This window comes from Halictus rubicundus, chromosome 1 (assembly GCF_050948215.1).
Source record: "Halictus rubicundus isolate RS-2024b chromosome 1, iyHalRubi1_principal, whole genome shotgun sequence".
In the NCBI taxonomy this organism is placed as follows: Eukaryota; Metazoa; Arthropoda; class Insecta; order Hymenoptera; family Halictidae; genus Halictus; species Halictus rubicundus.
Genome location: NC_135149.1, coordinates 24148717 through 24169564, shown reverse-complemented (window position 1 = coordinate 24169564; position 20848 = coordinate 24148717). Strand labels below are relative to the sequence as shown.

At 35.5% G+C, this 20848-nt stretch overlaps 1 protein-coding gene across 2 annotated transcripts; it reads left to right on the top strand.

Annotated features, from left to right (window-relative positions):
* The first annotated feature begins 472 nt into the window (after positions 1-472).
* On the top strand, positions 473-20710 carry LOC143358416 (uncharacterized). Of its 2 annotated transcripts, none has more exons than XM_076795568.1 (2): positions 473-686; positions 18776-20710. In XM_076795568.1, exon 2 carries the CDS (start codon positions 18819-18821, stop codon positions 20541-20543), a length of 1725 nt encoding a protein of 574 aa, XP_076651683.1. In that variant the 5' UTR covers positions 473-686; positions 18776-18818; the 3' UTR covers positions 20544-20710. The 2 variants fall into 2 exon arrangements, with proteins under 2 accessions (XP_076651683.1, XP_076651674.1); XM_076795559.1 differs by lacking the exon at positions 473-686 and adding an exon at positions 9726-10055.
* Positions 20711-20848: the final 138 nt, after the last annotated feature.

Sequence of the window (20848 nt, the reverse complement as noted above, 5' to 3'; positions counted from 1 at the left end):
TTTTAAGTAATGAATTAGTAACATTAATTTTACGGTGTACTAAAGGGTGCAAATTCTTTGCATAAAGTTATTACAAATAATTTTTCAACTATGCATGTTCATTTTTGTTATCAGCGTGAGAAAAGCTATATATATATATATATGCGAAAAAATAAATGTAAATACTACTTTCGCGATAGTATTTTAGTTCATGGAAATTTGTACAAATTGTAAATATTGATATTTCTACGGAAAACCATATTTGATGATAGTAGTTAAGACGTATTATCTGTATTTAGTAACAAACGCTGGCATATTATAAACTATATACGATACCTGTAGTTTTAACTGCCGAATAACATCCTTCTTTCAGTTGTCATTCCCCCAAGTGAAATTCTTCGATTTGAAAATTGCGAAGAATTGCATTCGCTGTCAATCGTGCTCCCTCTGTTGTTAATTCTACGAACTAGCAACGCCAATGGCGGAGCAAGCTCGTTCGAGACGCTACAAAACATTTCTCGAAACGAGACGAACGCACAAAACAATTTTACAAATGTAAAGCCAGTGAGATCGATTGTTTATAGTCTTCGAGTTCATTACTTCATAGATGAAGAGAAATTGGTGCAACTGTTCGAGACTTAAGTGTCTATTCTGCAACTGTGCGTGCACGAAGAAGGAGACGCTTTGAGAACGGACATACATAGAAGGTACGTTCACCTTTATCCTTCTAAATGTTTATTTTTACATTATTTAAACTTCACACTTCTTCCTACACTTGTCAGTTTTTCTTTAAATTATTTCTTTCATGATTTCTACATACCAAAAGGAACTGAAATTTTGAAAAAACCGGCGCAGTGAAAAAATGCGTTATTTTTTAAATTAATTTTTCAGTAGTTGTCACTAGTTGTTGGAAATCGGGTTTACCCATTTACTGGAAACGTGATATAATATTTATCTTTCCATATACCTCTTACTACTCCTTATCTTGATGTAACACACCGACATATAAAGTTGTCCGTTGAATGGGACATGCGACAGTATTAATCTTAATTGATAAGTATACTGCTTCAAGTGCTGAGGAAATTGGTAAACAGGTTAATCCCGTGCCTTTTATATAATTCGAGCGTTTCCTATTTACTACTATGAAGGATTTTTGTTACTGGAATTGTGAAATTTCAAGACATTATAATCACTATGTGTACCTATCAATCACAAATTGAACAAGTCCGTAGTTTAGTAGATAAATTAATTATTTGGACCAATACGTATTTTGAATATGTGCACGTATACAACATTTTCAGGCTTTGATTGTATTTGCATTAACCAATCAAGTTTTCCACATATAGTTTAAAAAACTATATATGTCTTGGCAGGTATTACTACCCTTAAAATTGTTAATCTGAACAATTTGTTGAGGAATTTAAAGAAATGGGAATCTTATTTAAATACGAAAACGACATTGCATCCGAATATAAATTACATGTGAAAATTTAGATTTGTTTTCCTTAAAACCATCTTAGTTGAAAATTTGTAGATTTATTTTTCATAGAATTAACGTTGATTATAGTATTCTTTTTTTAGAAATAAAAGATCGACAATTTTTCGAAAAATTTGAATCCTCAAAATTGGATAGACTAAATTTTGGGACCAATTATATTAAAATACTTTAAAAGATAGTTTTTCAATGGTAATTGAAGAAAAAATTTTAAAATTATATGCTTATAAATAGTAATAATAATTAACTAAAAAGATATTTCCATACTAATAATAAAATTAAAAATATTATTTTTATCACTCACAAGCCCTTAATTACGTTATAAAAAAAGTCATAAAAAATCAAAGCGTGAGCACAAGAAAAATTATATCAACTTCGATCGTGTTTAACTTTAAAATCGTAATTTAAAAATATACACTTCCACAAATATTCGCCTTTCCATATATACGACACATATTGTCTCAAGCTACATGCGCATTTAAAAAAAAAAGATACTATTCTAGAATAGCAAGCTGAATCCTTTGGAATGTCGTAATCTCATTAACTAAATCATAGTCTTTGAAGGTCCATGTATTCAAATGTTTACCGTCCACACTAATTCTTCGATTAATTAATTTGAATTCTATTCTTGACTATTGAAGGTTTCTTTTATGCCTCCTCCTGTTATACAAGCATAGTTACAGGGTTTTATTTATCACGAAATAAATGTAAAGTAAAATTTCGTTTCATTTTCTCATTTTCTGAAAAATAAAATGAGAACGTGTTGCAAACAGTCAGATGCAATTTGTGAACTGGGAGGAAGCTCTCAAACAAATTTCATTCTCTTGAGGGATGGTGGGGGAGCACTAAAACAAATTTTATTCTATCCTTTAACTCAGTGTCGCCAGATGAGGGGAGGAAGCACGAATTGAGGGGGAAAAAGTTACCCTCTCTCTGCCAGTACCGGAGTATGCACGGCAGAGTCGAAACGCGCGGTAAAAGGGGAGGTTAGTGTGGGGGAACAAGTCTTGATCTGGCGACAGTGTGCCCGTGCGGGCAGCGATTTTCTTGCCCTGGGCACACATACAACGGTGGGCACGAAGCCACGCCCCTGCAGGCGAGGCTGCATGTATTTGTCACAGTTACGTGGCAAGCTACGGTCGTGTTACTGCCTACCCCCACTCCGCTAAGTCACTTGCCCGTAGCTTTGCTCGTAGCTGTGCCCGCGGGCATCGGCGGGCGCCCTTGCCCGCTAATAGGCTTGTTGAGCAGCTCTGGACTAAAGAATGACTAAATGAATTATCATTCTGCCCACATGTGTTCCAAAAAAAGGACATTCTTCTAGTTTCCCAAAGATGCTAAAAGCCCAGGACACGTTTAGTGCTTCCGGCGACAGATAGCAGTTTAGTGGGACGAATTTCGTCGATTCCGGATAGCTGAAGTAACGATCGAGGGTGTGCCATTAGATCAGAGATATCTGCTAAGTGGACGGACTCGGAAACAATCCGAAAAAGACCGAGATGTTCGCGGAATATTTCGGACAATCGGTCGATTTGAATCGTGCGGCGCGCCCTTGGCCAACCAGTTCGAGGAAAGGTCGATTCGAGAGAAACCGGGTATAAACGTCATAAAGGAGTTTGTTTGTTTGTGATAAGATGCTCTCGGCTCCAACCACAGAGTAACAGATACGATAACAGGCTCTATGAGGACCATATATGCGACCAGCTGAAATGGGAGCATAGCGTGTCTCTCGATTTCTCTGTTCGAAACGTTCCTGGAAATCCTCTCTGAAATAGTCCTCGATCCGCCGATGAACGACGTCCATATAGTAACCTTTATGCCGGCAGCCTGTAATTCCTCCTCTGCGGAAAGCTTTCTAATTTATGTGCACTCGCAATGCAACATTATAAAATCATTCGCTTTCCTTGGAAAGCAATTATCGCCAACATTTGAGGCTAAACGCGCGACATGTTAGGTCACCTTTTCGGCTGGTGACGTATCCTTCAGATATTCCAATTTAGTAGAACCCGTATCGATTCGCAGAACAATCCGTTTTCATCGACGATTATTTTATTTTTTTCTGTTCGAGGGAAAATATTTCTTCATAGTTTGCCGAGTACATTGTTGCACTACTCTTTTTTTTTTCGACGATTTTTCACAGATCAGAACCACCAGAGGAATCAAAATGATTCATCTAGTCATTTTGACTGATTGCATTTGTACTGGAGAATTTTTATACGTTCAAAAAAAAATAAAATTCGTTGGATCCACTAGAACTACCAGAGTTCTATTGCTAATATAAAAATCTTAGTTTGATGGCTCCATTGTTAATGCCAGATAATACAATTTTATTACTTTCCTTTTATTTTCTTCAATTTTATTTGGCGATTCTTGCTGTAGAGTTTTGCATATGAGTTTATAATCTAATCAGAACAAGACCGTAGCATTTTACGTGGCCGCCAAAATACACATACAATTTTCTTAGAAATTTCCGGGAGCTGTATCTTCTCCATTACGAAGTTTCGCAAGCTTCTTAACATGTTTAACTTGGTCTTACTACATTCTTCACATACGTCGCGTCGTTGTTAGCCTTATGCATACATTGGACCTTACTGTAAGTCCGAATTAGATTTCGAAGTTATTTAAAAGTTTTTTTTTCAAGTGACTGTGTTGTTTAATAAAAATTGCAAAATTGAATTGACATAGGTTCTTCGCTATTTTTATAACAATTGGAACGAAAAAATTTATTCGGTAGTTTTCAATTTGCGAGGAAGGATCGTTGTAATTCCAACAATTGTTCGGTAAAAAATGCGAAACCGATAATTTGATTGACAGTGGTACGTTCAATATTAATTTCCTGTAACCTTGGCTTCTTGGAACCGAAATTTCATAAACATTATAATATCAAGACCGAGCACTTGTGTAAAAAGTGATTCGACGAAGTGTCCCGGAATTTGAATTTCGTGTAGACATGTTCGAGGAAGCTGACAGAGGCGTTCAGTATCAAAAAGAACGATTTCTGTAAAAGCCGGTCGAGTTACCACGAAATGTTCCCCGCCAGGGGTCCCGTCAATGCACAATGGACGGTATTGTGTGTCCCTAATAACGGAATCGACCTCCAGTCATTGTCCAACAAACATAACAGCTTTCGGGAAATACTTGCATATAGGAAGAATTGTTCCGAACGTTGCACGAGCCACATACATATGTTATCGCTGCGCATTCGATAGGGACAATTCCGCAGTCACATCGAACAGTCAGTCGCATTTCATACGGTTTTACAAATTGTTATATCGTTGTCTCGAAAACTGTTACGAACTCAGTGCTTCGAGCTACTCTTCAAACCTGTTTCAATTAAAGTCCATTTCATCTTTTTCAAAAACATAGATTTGTACCGTGAAATGTAAGTTAATTTCTCGGTATACGTGTACACTTTGGAACAGAAATATCTTCTCGTGTATGATATGTACACTAGAGTATGTACACTTCGTGTATAGATAGTGCTCTTTGATCTTTTGCCGCTAGCGTCGAACATAGACAGGGTAGCGGCTGTGACAATACTTGATAAAAAGTGATATAACCATTTTGATACCAATGATTCTTTTACGACAGTTTCGCTAGCATATTCGCGACGCTTTTCTGATTAAAATGATACCAATCATGACACAAATCGGGTCGCATTTACCTGTTTAATTCACGATAAAATGCAACCTCCCTTATCCGAACTAGTCAGACGGACATGAGTATTTCGGTCATAGAACGGAATTACCTAGCTACAATGTACAATGTACAATGAATCGTACTGTACATTAATCGCTTTATTAGAGGTTCGGATAATCGAGGTTCCTCGGTATCGTGAATTAAACGAGTAAATGCGATCCAAATCGCGTCATGTGTGGAGTCATTTTAATCAGAAAAATGTCACAAATATATTGATCAAATTTTCATAAAGAAATAATTACATGGGGATAAATTTTAATATTTTCGCAAATATCGTGCACATCTCTCCGCGCACATCTAGACGTTATTGTGCTCGCTGAAAATCGATTTCGATCAAGATAAACGTTTTAAAAATACAGATGACGGGTTTGAGATTTCTTGCGGTGATGGCGCGGATTGTTAATAATGTTGCAACGCTCTTAGAAGGCAATCGTTAATCGGAAGACACAAATGCCCGAGCAAAAGAAACGCCACATGGTCTGCTAGGATACATATTTCAGAATCGTGACTCACGGCCAGGTGTTCCTCTTTCACACACCATGTAGCATCTAAGGGGAGCGTTTTCCTGATGATTCTTTAGGATTCATGGGATCTATGAATAACAATTTGGTCGACTGCAATGCGCTCATCTTCCGTGGAAGCCCCAGGAATGCAGCTGAAAAAACTGCCCGTTTCAATTGCCATTTATCCTGTCTAACTGTGCAGAATTAAAATCATTATAGAAATACGTGAATGTTTGATCCAGTCACGTGTTGCTCTAATTTTTCTGTATAAATATTTTTAATAAATTAGGAGTGCATAATGGAAATATATTTTTTAACTTTTTTTTTAAAAAGTCAAATATATTCTCTTAGTACCGTATAACGACAGAAAGTAATAAAAAATCGCTGTGATAAATGACGTAAAATTTTTGAACGATAAAAACAAGATTTCGATATTTCCACGAAAAGCAATAAATGTAATTACAATTAAATTTTGATAAAGGCTTGGTAAAGCATGCAGCTTCATATGTTTAACAGATTGGAAGGAGTACATGATTGAAACTTATTTTCTTAACAACGCGAAATGAGCTTTCAGCGCCGTATCGCGAAAGTAATAAAAAAACGTAGTAAATGTCGCAAAATTTGTAAACGATAAAGACCACAGATAAGATTTCAATATTTCGACGAAAAGAGCCAAAAAAAGACTAATGGAAGCCAAATATATCGGACTTAGGGGATTGGTGAATTCGCAAAATATCTGAAAGGGAGAGGGACCGAGGGAGTAAATGTATTTTGTTGAGAGAAACTCGTATTGTGCGACCAGCTGGATTCTTACGGATTTATTCTTGGAAATGAACAAGAATAACGTGTCTTAGGTACGCGGCTCTTTCCGTCTCCCTCCCTCTCTGTTTCTCTCTCTCTTTCTCTCCCTTCTACACCTTTTCTTTTCCTTTCTCTATAGGCCTCAGCCTGTCTCTCCTCTTTTCTTCCTTTTTCTCCCTGCTTCATCTCCTTCCCTTCCAGGATTCTTCATCAATAGTCAGATATGACCGACCCTTAAATCGTTACAACAATTCTCAAATTTAATCAAATTTTGACATTCAGAAAATTTCAAAATTTAGATCGACACTTCAATATTATTTATTATTTGGCCACAGATGCTTACGCAAAATCAAAATTTTGACAAGAACCAATTAAGAACTCCTCTCTCCTCCTTAATAATTTTAATAAGCAGATAATTCTCTTAACCTTCCTATGAATAAACACTGAGTAAATTCAAAAATTTGTAATCCGCCATTTTGACGGGTTTTATGGATCCAATGCTAATAAAATCTTGACCTTTAGAGAATTTGAGAATAAACTTGACATTTCTGATACGTATTTATATAAATTTCAATTTCAATTTTCTACAGTTCCGAGAACGTAAGTTTCATAGTTCACGTTGTATTAATACGACAACGTGTATAGACACACTAGCACCAAAATAATAAACTATTTTTAATGCTTGCTAGACGACGGTAAACATGTTTTGCTGTATTTTTGACTTCCGAGCTAGGCATTCTAGTCTACAAAAAGAGAAAACAGAATTAAAATATCAAATAATCTCACAAGACCGTAAACATCATAAAACATTGCTACTTATTCAATGACGCTTTTCCAATTAATCGTTTGCAATATACCCTCTTGTTTGTGTTGCAAGTATTTTCTAAGAAGATAAAATTAATATAAAATACAATATAAAAAATATAACAAATAATTTTCACTTATTTACACAGTCTTTTTGAATTAGCACAGAATATTTCGCATACTGTACAAATTTTTGTTTCGCTCGTGTTGCAGGCGTTTTTCGAAAAGTGCCAAAAATAAAATATAAAATGAGAGTCTACACGGTCAACTTCATAAAGCATTTCCATTTATTTAGAGAGCCTTTTTCGACGAGCAGTTTGCATACCCTTTTTGTTTGTGTTCCCTGATTCGGGTTACGATTTCGTGACGGTGGTTTTTGCGTAAATAACAGTTCGCGAAATGTTTGCCAATATCGAGACCGTTGGGTAGGAGAATGATGGCGTAGTGGGGGCCGGGGAGGGGGGTCAGGCAGACTGGCAGCAGGAATCGATTGGCAGCCAAGATCGTAAGTGTACGGCGTCAAATCGTCGGAATTCGTGACGTTTCGTCGAGAGGCCCACGGAAATACGAACTCGTAAGCGAGAATGATGACGTGATAGCGTAGACGAGATCGCACGTAAACCAGTTAAAAGGAATCCATTTTTCCACGAGGTATGTGCGCCGGAGCACATGCGCAGCGATGGGTTCGAGCCGGCCCGGACTTTGACTTTATTATTTCGTGTAACGTGTAAACCGTAACCGATTATATCTCTGACCATTAATCTTTTTACTCACCGAATTCTTCACGCAGTGAAAGCTTAAATTGTTCCAAAGAATTCTTGGAAAAGTCGTATTTTTAAAAATACAATTTAATGGATAGAACGTTTGTTTCTTTTGTTAAAGATCATATCGAATTTATAAGATATACAAGAACAAAAGATAGCGATTATACGGTGGATGAGGGAGCCAGCTCCAATTTCAATAATCTTGGAATATACTGTCAAGGTCATTATTTTGAACAATTTATTTTTACATGGGCAATATGCAGTTCTCTTTTAGTTTCTGAGGTATTTGCAAAAATATATTTGATACTATAGTGGGTCAGTAAAATATTAATTTGTATACCTTGACGATTTTGTATTATAATATTAGAACTACGCTTTCTTGAATGAAGGGACTGTTTTCTTGTTTGTTATTTATAGTATTGTATGCTTGATGGTGTTAGTTATTTTTAAAAATTATACTCTTCGAGCTTTACGTTACCGAGCAAATTTATTAGGTGGTTACAACAAAAGTTCTTTCCTTGACGTATTTTCCGCTGTTGTTTCATTGCATCCAAGAATTTGTTGCAGCAATCTCCAAACTATTACGAAATATTTATAATTGCCGGCTTCGGAGTCCAGCCTTTCCACTACATGTACGTTTTAGCCAATTAGCCGCCAATACATATGCTGCGTTTAGTATTACCACTAGACTGCGAATCACCGTGTAAAATAAATCTTGTCCGAGTTGGTTGCATGAAATACAAATTAAACAGAAATTTCTCCTATAGATAATTTAATAAGTTGAAAATAATATAATATTTTTTTCAAATTTTCCTAGTATGTTTATTATTTCACCCACTTCGAACTGAATAATATTAACTTCTTTGATTTACTTACATAAATGTTAATCGTACAATTTGCATACCGGTTAACGTAATCCATTTAATTATTACTTTCGTTAATTAGTACATTCAGTAATATACATGTGAAGAATAATATGATTGTATTACGAGATGTTAAACACAACATACAATATATTTTTATTTTACTCCAAATTGTTCACTTCCTGAAATATAGAGTGACCCAAAAGAGTATTCAAACGTTTATTATGAAAATACGTTTATTATACAAGAAGTAACGATAAAAATATTGTACAATTTTATTTATGTGCTAATACTATGTGTTCGTATAATAACGAGAATAATATAAAAAATAATTCAATAGCGGTAGGTTTAGTTTTAGTAAGTAAAATTTTTTGATTCCTGAGAGGTATAGGTAAGTGACCCAATTACGGTGCCTCTATTAATTATACTTATTTTTAAAGCATAATGAATATTAAAAAAGAGGTATTAATTTTTTTTCATTAAAATCAGTTAATATATATGGTATATGTATCTCTCTTTTTAAAGTTCATTATGCTTTAAAAATAAGTATAATTGATATAAGCACAGTAATTGGTACCGCTGTATTTAATATTTTTTCCGGGAATAATTAATGGCATCCCACGTTCTAAATGGCTCGAAGAAGAGATATCGAATGTTGTTCGTCGGTTTCGTCGTACCGCCATCATAGCCATTGCTAGAATAGAGTTCTTAATGCTCCCTCAACGAGTTTTCCACGATTTCCACCACCACATATGCCCGGATCACGTGCTCACCCCCCACTCCGCCCTTCTACAAAAGCAATTATAGATTCATTCAGTGGTAGCAGCGCCAGTGCTGTCCCGACACCCGTGTACGGAAGATCGTTTCCCTGGTCTTTCGAACATTTCATTTGTCAAGCATTATTTTCAATCGGAACCAGTGTTTAGAAAGAAATGAACGCTGCTCCTACCGTCTGCTTTCTCCTCTCGAGTTTGACAAGCTAGCCCCGAGACGTTTGGCAATTTCGATTGTGATTCGGGGAAAGATTATTTTTAGCAGTGCTTCGAGCTATTTTCGAGACGGTGAGGTGAAAGTGGAAGTGCCTTTTCGGAGAAAGTTCGATAGGGGATTTCTTCCCGGTGGTCGCCCGATTACAAAAACCATTTCGGTAAGCTGCCCTTTAAAAATTCCCTAGAACTCTTTCCACTGTAAGCAAGTTTCGGAGCTCGAAGTCGTTCGAATACTAATTTATTGTTCGAACAAACTTTGTGCTCCGACTAATTGTTTATAACTGGGCTGCAAATCTTGGTGTAAAGGGTGGCACAAATATCACTAGGCCATTTAAAATGTGAAATGGTCTAGTGACAATTTAGAGAAAATTCGAATTCGTTTATGAAAGAATAAGAAGTAAAATAAAATGGTCTAGTGATTCTTGAGCCAGCCTACACTTACGTGAAAATCTCTAAAATGCAACGAAACGATGAAGAAAAATTAATTTCGTTCCATTCTTACCAGAAAGGATTCTATACAAGTTTTCCTCTCTTCATAAAATTAGATACAAAAATAGAAAATTGTAAAAGCATTTTCATCGAAAAGTGTCCATCGTTTGTGACTCACCGGTTCAATAGAGTTACTTATTTATTGCTTTTTCGATTTGTTCATTGGATATTTCGGGATGTTATTAATTCTTATCGAACTTATCGAATCAGCGGAATTCCGAATTTTGAAAGTGTTTTAAGAGACTCCGTCCGACAAGAATGTCGAAGGTGAAAACGGTTCGAGTATATTTCGACTTTTATTGCACTAGTTTATGCATTTTGAGACAGTTAAATGGAACATTGATATTCGTCCACGTCAGATATGTTTTGAAAATACTCGTAGCTATTGTCAACGGTAATGTCACGACAATTACTTTCGGTCGAAGTAAAGGACTATTTATGATGGTTTTGAAAATGTCATAAACTTCGTGTCCGTTCAGCGCAATCTATGCCGGGAATTAGAAACGGTTTTACTATCGTGAGTTGTAACGTTTAACGTACTACATGAATCACTTTGTGTTAGTTTTTTCTTTTTTATGCCTTTCGGTGTGCTCTCGAGGGAAAACAATTTTAACTGGAAAACGAGCGGAACGTACCAATAAAAACTATACCGATTTAGAACATTTACAATGTCGCTTTTGTCGTTGCAACAATCACTAAAAATTTGTATTGATATTCTCAATAATCAAAACAGCTACTTTTACATCAAACGATCGAAAATATTAATGTTGACAAATTTACTAAAAAATGCAAGTACAAACTGAATATTACAATTTGATTATTGATTTTTTTAAACATTTAAGCACCCAGTTGCATAGAGTAATGATAAACATATTCTACAATTTAATTCACTATTTATTAAGACAATAACGAGAACAATATAAAGAATAATCTAATCACAATATTTATTAATATTAAAAATGACTATTCAAAAAAATACTGATAAAATTAATTAATTCACTAACAAGGATGTAATAAAGAATAATTGTCGTCTGCTAATTTGCAAACAATTCTAAACGTATAATTTAAATGAAAATCGATAACACTGACGATAGTAAACAGCATTAAAATATGCGATAAAAGCGACGTCATTTGGAATAGTATTTTCAAACGGTTCCGAGAAAACGATCTACGTAGAAAATAACATCTGTTGTTTTAATTTCGTCACGTTCCTGAGAACAATGTTAACTTCGTCAATGCCTCGAGGTTGACGTTCTAAATACATGCTATGACAAAAGAGAATCATTCACGGAAGCAGGTTCATTTCCCCGAAGCCTTGTAAAATAAAATTCACGCTTATCTGTAAGAGATAAAATCCGTGTTACCACTCATTCGGCGAACCTCTTCTCATTATACTTGCTGGAAATCTTGCCGATAACGAGGCCAGCTACAGCGTCATTCACGAACGATGTCCGCTCGGTTGCTCGTCGTTGTTTCGCGTCAATCCTGCTCGTTTCCATCGTGTGAAATTCCTTTCAAGTGTGCAGAAAATATTCTTACTTTTTTTTTTTAAATAAGCGTACAAGAAGAAGAATTTTTCCTATCATGACCGCAAATTATTTACTTTCAGTTAAGGAATTTAAACGATTTTTAGCTTGCTGGAGCTTCGAAACAACACACATTCATTGCACAAATTAAATTGTATTAACAGATGGGTGAAAATACAAATGTTCTTTAGCAAACTGATCGATACATGCATATTTTACTCGGCGAGGCCATGTAGCTTTTATTCGATAGTTTTTAAATTATTAAAGGATGTCTATCGAAACGTAATTTATTGCACCGTTCATACATTTTTATAATATCTTTAATACCTTTCAGTACCTAGGGTAAGGAACCCAATTACTATGCCTATATTAATTGTATTTATTTCTCAAGCATAATGAATATTAAAAGAGATATTGAATTTTCTTGTTTTCTTTTTTCTTTGTATTTTAAACATAAGTATAATTAATATAGACATAGTGATTGGTACCTCCACAGTAATTGGGTCCCTTACCCTATGTTGCAAATCTGTGTACTTAAAATCGTTCTTTATACTGTTTCAACGACCTTATAACTGTCCTTCCCGCTCAACGTGCATTGAAATAAACGAGTGAACAGCTAAACAAACTGAACCGACACGTAACCAATCAAGTACAGAACGACTTAAATATTGTCTATCGATGGTAATGGTAGAGTTATGCGGATTAAATGGGGTATATGTAGTTTGTCGGCCATTTCTGTCGGAACGAGCGCCGATTTCTTAACTATTTCGTCGAAATCTGCCAACTTAACGATAGAACTGTCCTATGCAAAACCTGTTTGGCTATCTAAGCGTTTCATCAGACCGATCCGCGAGCTCTGAGCAGACCTGTAGACCAAAGACCCGTGGAAGGCATCGATGAAGTTGACCAGTAAAATTAGCATTCGCTACGACGAACTGTATTTCGCCTGGCGTGTACAGGTCATCAGCCCAGTTCGTCTCTTTCCGAGAAGACGAATTTCTAGCCAGGCCCCTCGAGAACCAGGGGTGGACCCCCGAAAACCTTCTTCTTCTTCTCCTTCTCCTTCTCCTTTTCGATTTATGATGTTTTCGAACCACCTTGTAACTACGAGGCCTTTCTGCATCGTGCACGGAGCTCGCTCTGCGTTCGTTCGTTCGTTCGTGTGTGTCTTCGCTTCTTCAAAATTTATGCACTCCTCTACGGATCCCCTGTTATCCTTATTTATATTTGCACAAAATAATCATTTGCTCCCCCCTGCTCGGCCGTTTATCTTTCAATTCTCATCTGCTGTTTCATTTAACTAAATATCACCTTTATTTGAGCAGGGTTCTTTATGATGCTTTTTTTGAACGATTCGTGGACTTTTGCATTAGGTTACTTCATTGGAACGTCTTTTTTTGTGGGGATTCGTCGTGCACCTTTGTTGATTAATTCCTCGAACAAATCTTGAGATATGTTATCGGTAGCCTGAGGGTCTTCATGCAAAATAATACTCTGTGTTGATTGCAAAAACAGTAAGTAAGCGAATTTTTAAAGGCATTTAGTTTCGAGGATTAAATAAATAAATACTCATTTTTGGCATAAATGCACAACATCTGCTGGTGATCAGATTATACGAAATAATTAGGATAATAAAAAATAAAAATTGTCATTATAAAATGTAGATTCATTCAATTTTATCTTAAAAAAGAAGTATTTTCTAATTACTTACCAGTATTTTAGTACAATTTATTAAATTCAGTTGTACTATAGTCCGTGCATTTGTATGCACAATGTTAATTTGAATTGTGCTCTTAAACGAGTTCTTTTTTAAATTGATCAATTTAAAAGATGGATAGTATTTTATTCTGAAATGGTTCAGTCGATACGTATAGAAAAGTATTCCCGTGGGTTTCTTCTAATTTTGTGGCCCTCCATCGGGGCCTCGTTCTGTTTCCTCAAATAAAACTACGACATTCAATTCTGCGAAGTCCTCTTTGCTTGAAGATTTTTGTCTCTCTCTTTCCCTACCTCTCTCTTTCTCTACCCTCTCTCTTTCTTTCTCTCCCCTCTCTCTATCTTTCTCCCTGCGTTCGTCGTTTTCACTCCCCTTAGCATTCCAACGGCAGAAGAGAACAGATGGCCAGAGAAGAATAAAGGCAGGATGATGCGATAAATAAAAAATAAAGATTAATGAACATGCAAAGAAGAAAGATCATCCGTAGAAATTCCTTGTAAAGTCGAGAAATAAAAATAACCGACCAAGAATATATTTATCCCGTCACTGTTCATTTTTGAACGAGAAAGTGCATTGAGGATAACTTATGGGGTTTTCATATCTAAACTAAATTCGATTCAACTTTATTTTATACAAAGAGAAGGAGAAGAAAAATTAATTTATGATTAATAGAGAAGAATACAATTTGTGAAAAATTATAAAATGCTTTCGTCATTAAAAAATATATATTTAGCAACATAATATGCATTTAATAATATTCCTATAAACAGTCGATAAGAATAATACTGGAAACGAAACAGAAATTAATAAATAAATTTTGTTTTAATATTCAGATCGAAAGAAAAACGTCCATCATTTTTTGAGATAGATGTGTAACGTTCTAGGTATCGTTAAACTACCTGTTGCTTATCTATCGTCGATTCATGACCAATATTTCTGTCAAGACTTGATAAGTTTTCTTGCGTCATGAAACAGTGTACTTCTTCGTTTAATTACTTCTTTGAATCCGCGATATTGCATTTAATAGTTCACAGATTGAACAGTAATTTCAAATACTTACTCAACAGCTCTTCAACTATTTATAAACGTGTAGTTTTAGCCTTTTTTATTTAAAAAAAAACCTGAAATTCATTCATCTTCATAATATCGTAGCGGTCGTTCTACTATAATTACTCGTAACATGTACATTACATTTTCATTCGAAAAACAAATATTTTTTGTTTATTTCACAATTAAAATTTAACGATGATGTAATATTCTTTGCAGTTAAGTACGTTTATTTATATCGCAAGTATATGGACTAAGTTTCACGCGCCATTAGCTTAAACGTTGCACTCTTTTGCAATCTGCAATAATTATCTTTTTTTTTTGCAATTTATGATCTAAAACGCAATATGTATGACGGGCAAATTGAGATAATTTCGCTATTTGAATACTTCCTAGTATTTTGTTGAGGAATCGTGGATTAAATAGATTTTGCATTCGAATTGGAACGTTCGTGGAAACTGTTATCTTGATTGTCGTCACAGCTCTTGATACCGTATTTACATCGTTATATGCCGACTATCGATAACGAGAATTAAGGGGGTTGCAAGAATATTTGATGGAAACATTTACGGGGTTCCGGATAATACCACTTTATCGATGACGTGATGCGAAATCGTTTCTCGAAATTGGCAGCGACTGTCGTTCCTTATGTTCCCGTACAATGAATATTGTACAGGTTTGTTAATCGTGACGCGATAATTCTGGTGAAAGTGTACCATTCACTGGAACATTGCGTCGCAAGAAACATTGATTCCTCGGAGTTGCAAGAGATATTGATTCTTCGGATTCCCGCTAAACTTTGTTTAGTATTCTATCGAGTCCGAGTTGCGGCGGGGAACCTTTTATCCGGCAAAAAAATTGCGTAGCAAAATGTTGCAATTTACATGGAGCCCTCTAAAAACATTTTAAGTTGCTGCGGACGCGTCATCCGAGAAATTAACAATATTTTACCAGTCAAGTGTTAAAAAATACAATCGTTCAGTGTTCACATTTTTTTAACGCATCGAAAGGAAGATTAAAAGTTAAAAGAATAATTCTGATTAACACCAATAAACATTTGTATTACACGTTGAGGTGAAGCAATTTTATGATAAACGTTGAAAGCAACAAGCGTGTCAAACAACTTTTTATTGACCTCGATATGTTTTCCTTTTTCTTAGCGTTTTTCTAAATCCCTGCATTAGGCAATACAAACTTAGAATTACTCAACAATAAACGTGACTGATTTGCAATTTCTTATATAAATGCAAAATGTACGTTTCTTGCAGTTTTACGCGATTTTTATATCGATAATTAAATCTATAGTTTCCCTAGAGACAGTTTCATGAAATTACAAACTATGAGAATTAAAATTTTGGTAGATTAAAAATATACAAAGAGTTAAAAAGACCCCTAAGAGTAATTTTCTTATAAAAATACCATGAGTAGAGTAATTGCTCCAGTAGTCAGCCATTTAAGGACGGTGGTGAAGCATCGTACACGTTATTATTAGTATACTATTTTCCAAATGTTGCGGACATGAGGCTATAAATGTATAGTAAGCGAGAAGGCTGACTATTGTGCTCATTTATAGAAATTTGTCGGTAAATATATCTCTGGTTTTTAAGCAATTTATTTTCGAGAAGAGTGACTACTGGATAGGGGCCGAAACAAGGCACATGTGCCCTATCTGCGCGTTCACGAACGGTTTGAACAACGACTAGACCGCCGTAGAGCAAGGGGGCATTTCGGAGAACGAGCGAAAATCGATTTCTCAGGAGTGAGGATCATTTCGAGTGTCTGGTTCGTACGAGAGTCCGTTAACCTTGCCGGTGTCTCATCGGGTTATTTAAATAATTGAGCAAGGCAAACGCACCGAGTCCAACATGTCCATGGTACTTCCTACGATTCGTGGGAGACGCGGAGGACCAGGTGTCGCATTCTACCGCGATCTCGACAGGAATAGAGATGCATCTCTTTCGACATCGTTCGCGCGCACCGCCAGCTGCCTTCTTTTCTCATTGTGTTTTAATGGGCCACGTGGCAGAGAGACGTCCGAGTGTTAGTAAAGCGGCACAGAGCCGCTTTTCCACGAATGTTTCGCAACGCTAGAAGGCCAAGCCCCCATTTAGAAGTTGTTCTTGGCCTCTCCAACTCCCCACCGCTACTCTCACTATGTCCCCCACTCGTTCCCTACGCCGCCTGCACTCACCAACTGTCACTCGCTATCCCCACCACATCCATGCCTCCTGGACTACTGGTTTCCTTGTATCAAACATAATTCAGAACTCCAAATATTTATCCCGCATCGCACGAGAGATACATCTCGTTGCATACCGACTACCGAATTTAAACCACGAACACTGTGAAATATACTCACAGAAACGAAATCGAACTGAACAATTATTCCTTAGGTTTCGAACGTAATTCTGTTGGAACTTAGGCATATGTCTTGTTTAAGAAAATATATCTGTTCCTATAGAACTTACTAATCTTCTATTTCTCATGTCCAATATTTAAATTTTTTAATTGTCAGTTTAGTTATTCTTAACCCCTTGCATCCCTTGATATAATCAGCCACTTCATACTAACAGCAGCAATATTATTTTGATTTGTATTGGAATAAGGCAAACCAGTAAAATAAGTTAAAGTCAATTTGGAAATATTTTCGATTTTCTTATTTCAGAATAAAATTTTTGCAACTGGCCTTAAATGGCTGACCACTGGAATAATTATCCTGCTATCTAGTTTTCGGTTGAACGATTTTTGGCGGAAGTAATACGAAGTAGAATAAAACATAAAAACCTTTGTCTCCTTAGTATATGTGTATTACTGGCAATAGAAAATTTCATAAAAAAATATATAAATTAAAATTGACAGGACTTATATCGCATTTCAACTGATGATTCTTATCTTATTCGAATAGTTTTTAAAATAAATCTGCAGAAAAATATGATACTGATAAAACTTGAAAAAATGATTATAAAATAATTTGTCCTGTAATGTTTTTAATGTAAATAAATTTAATGTAAAATTTTGTTAATTTATTTTCGCGAATTATGGATAAAATGTTATCAATCTTGGTCTGTCTACAAGAAATATGATTAACTACGGTCTGCTAGTTTTTTTTATATACCACGTATTATTCATTGTTTTTTGCGTTCGTTAACGGAGATTGCGAGAATTTGCTGCGTACGTTATTCTTGGAACAAGAAACTTGTAATGCGTAATGTATTGATTTTATGTATCGAGTTTAATATAATCACAAGAATGATTTAAAAACGCGGAATACATAAATAGTTATTCGATTATTCAGTTAGTACTCGATCGGAATAAATTGAAGCATTTGCTTGATTAGAACAAAATGCAAATTGTATTTAATTATAACTGTTGTGAAGTTTATATGGCCGACTTGAAAATAAATTTTTATTGATGGTAAGATATACAAAAATAATTTTTTTATGTTACAAAAATATATAATAAAAAAGATTGAAATTAAAAAACACCAGACTAAAGCATAATCCAAAAAATTATCTATGTTAAATATAAGCAACATTTACGAGTCAGAAGAATTATGATTAAAAACAAAATTACGCAGGTATATTTTTAGTTGGAACGGTTTTTCATGGAAAATGTCTTGCGCAACGCGATCACTTACGTAAATTATCCGAGTCATTTATAAATAATCACGTATAACATATGTTTGAAATACGGAAGTATGTAACTTTTAACTTGTTTAAACAGAATAATCAAACTTCTTTTTTACAAATAAATTTTGAATGTTTAGTTTTAGATTTTATTTATACTGTTGGACACTTATTAACAGATAATACTGACATTTAAACACGTTAAATAATAGTTTGTCATACAAATATTTTAGCTACAAAAGTAATTTATTTTTTATTTTAATTTTATGAATAAATTTTGAAAACTTATTACACTAAATACTAGTTCCCTTTAAGTAATATGTATCTACAAAATTTAAATATTAAATACGACATAGTTTTTACATGGAAAAAACAGAAGTAAATAATCTGCTTCAAAAAATCAATTTTATATATAATTCTCTATTTGGAAAAGAATGACATATATTTCATATATATTTTTGTTTTTGTTACAGATACAAGACTGTTATGCTGAAAGCAATTTAAACTCTGCACAAAATGTTGACAGTAATGTGTCCAAACTGTCGCCATCGGTTCCCAGCTCCTGGTTGCTGTGAACCACAAAGCATAGAGAAGACTAATGGATTTATTCACCCGACAACTTGTTACTACGGTGGTCTTCTAGTTCCTAAAGGATACACCAGCGGCGGTGGCTGTTTCATAAATGCTCCCACTATTATTCACAGTCAGCCTATTATTAATTCTTTTAACCATCCATCCATGGCCATTGATTTAGAGAAACCCAGAATCGATAAACAGAAGGATATCTTCCTACAAAGAGCTGAAAAAGACATCAGAGGTCATGGATTTCCAATATTTAATCAAGAAATTGACAAGAACCAGAATTATGGGGGTCAGATCACAACTAGCTGTGATTTAACTGGCAGTAGCGTAACTATAACAACACCGAATATACAATCTGGAGGTTGCTTGATTCAAAGTGTAAATCCTGGTATCCTCATGCAGACACCGCACATGGAAATCCGTCCAAAGTTGTCTGGTGGTGGCTGTTTTGTGCAGAAAACATTACCGTCTGAAAATCAAGAGGTATCAATTACACTTTCAGAACAGAAAAGTCAGCAAGAGAGCACAGAACGAGACGGTAGAATGTTTCTGCTGCCCCCGAGTGGCTGTCAAGAGTTGCCAGGGACTCGAAGGAACGTGTTACCTCAGAAAACGGATATGGAAGCATCGATGGGAAATTTCATGGGTGGAAACTCCGAAGAAAAACCAAATCTGTCCAACTTCCAAGCTAACGCTGCATCAGCCATGCATATTCAACAATCTAGTAATTCTGAGAAGAACGGCCAAGAAACAGACCCAGCAAGGAATTTTAATTGCTGTTGGAATCATATGGATAATCTTTGTCATATGAAATCAAATAATCCGTCGGTGACTGAAAATCGTAATTCTGTGCTGTTGGATTCGAATCCAGGAGTTCAAATCCAAGTAAACGCAACCGTACAGCTTCCTGCCAGTTTAGGACAGTGTACAGTAAATATTACAGCAACTACTGCGAACCCTGCAAATTCTGTGTCAAGTATAGCTTCGAAAACTAGAAACAATTTTAATGGTGGAGGTCTGGTACAAAAGAACGAGGTCGAGGACAACGAAGAACATTTTGAAGAAAGAAGAGACAGAACTCCGACCACACCAGTCTCGTGGCTAATGCCCTGTCCCTGGAGTTTCGATAGTTCTGTGATGGATAGAGACGCGGCTAGACTCTGCGAAGTTAAAAGACATTTGCAAATATGCGGTTGGTACCATGAAGGTCTCAGTTGGCAGCAGAGTGAGAGTTTATTGAAAAAATCTGCACTGGGACGGTGGCTGATGAGAGACAGTTCCGACAGCAGATATACGTTCGCTATATCCGTGCAAACTGCCAGGGGACCTACCTCTGTTCGAGTTCACTATTTCGTAGGACAGTTTCGGTTAGATGCTGAGCCTAGACTTGCTTTTGCTATACCACTTTTTGACTGTCCAATCAAAATGCTAGAATATTACGTGGAATATTCGAAAAGTGTTGACGAGCATAGGAAAGAAGTTTGGGTAGACTATAGCGGCCAACTTTATAGCGAGATTTATTTGACGAAGCCTTTAGTGAAGGAAGTTAGGTCTCTTAGTCATTTAGCCAGGCTGATTGTTAATAGGTACAAATTACCTACCGAACATCTGCCGCCACTAATTAAAAATTATCTTGCAGAATATCCGTATACTCTTTGAAAAATAATGCTTGACGTGTTTTTCTGATTCCTGGAGGTTTTCCATTCACTCTACAAAGTTCCAAAATTGATTTCATTAACATTTCCATTACATTATTTAGAAATTATTAGTAAAGAGAACGTTTATGTAGAAGTTCAATAATTTAAATACTTCAAAATACGATTTTTGCTTGATAATTTCAGTTGTTGAATGCAATTCACACTGTACTGTAAACTAGTAAAATGATAGAAAATGATAGTTCCAGTAATCAGAAACTCCGAGGAATACCTTTATTTTTATACATTCTACAATTACTTGTATCGGAA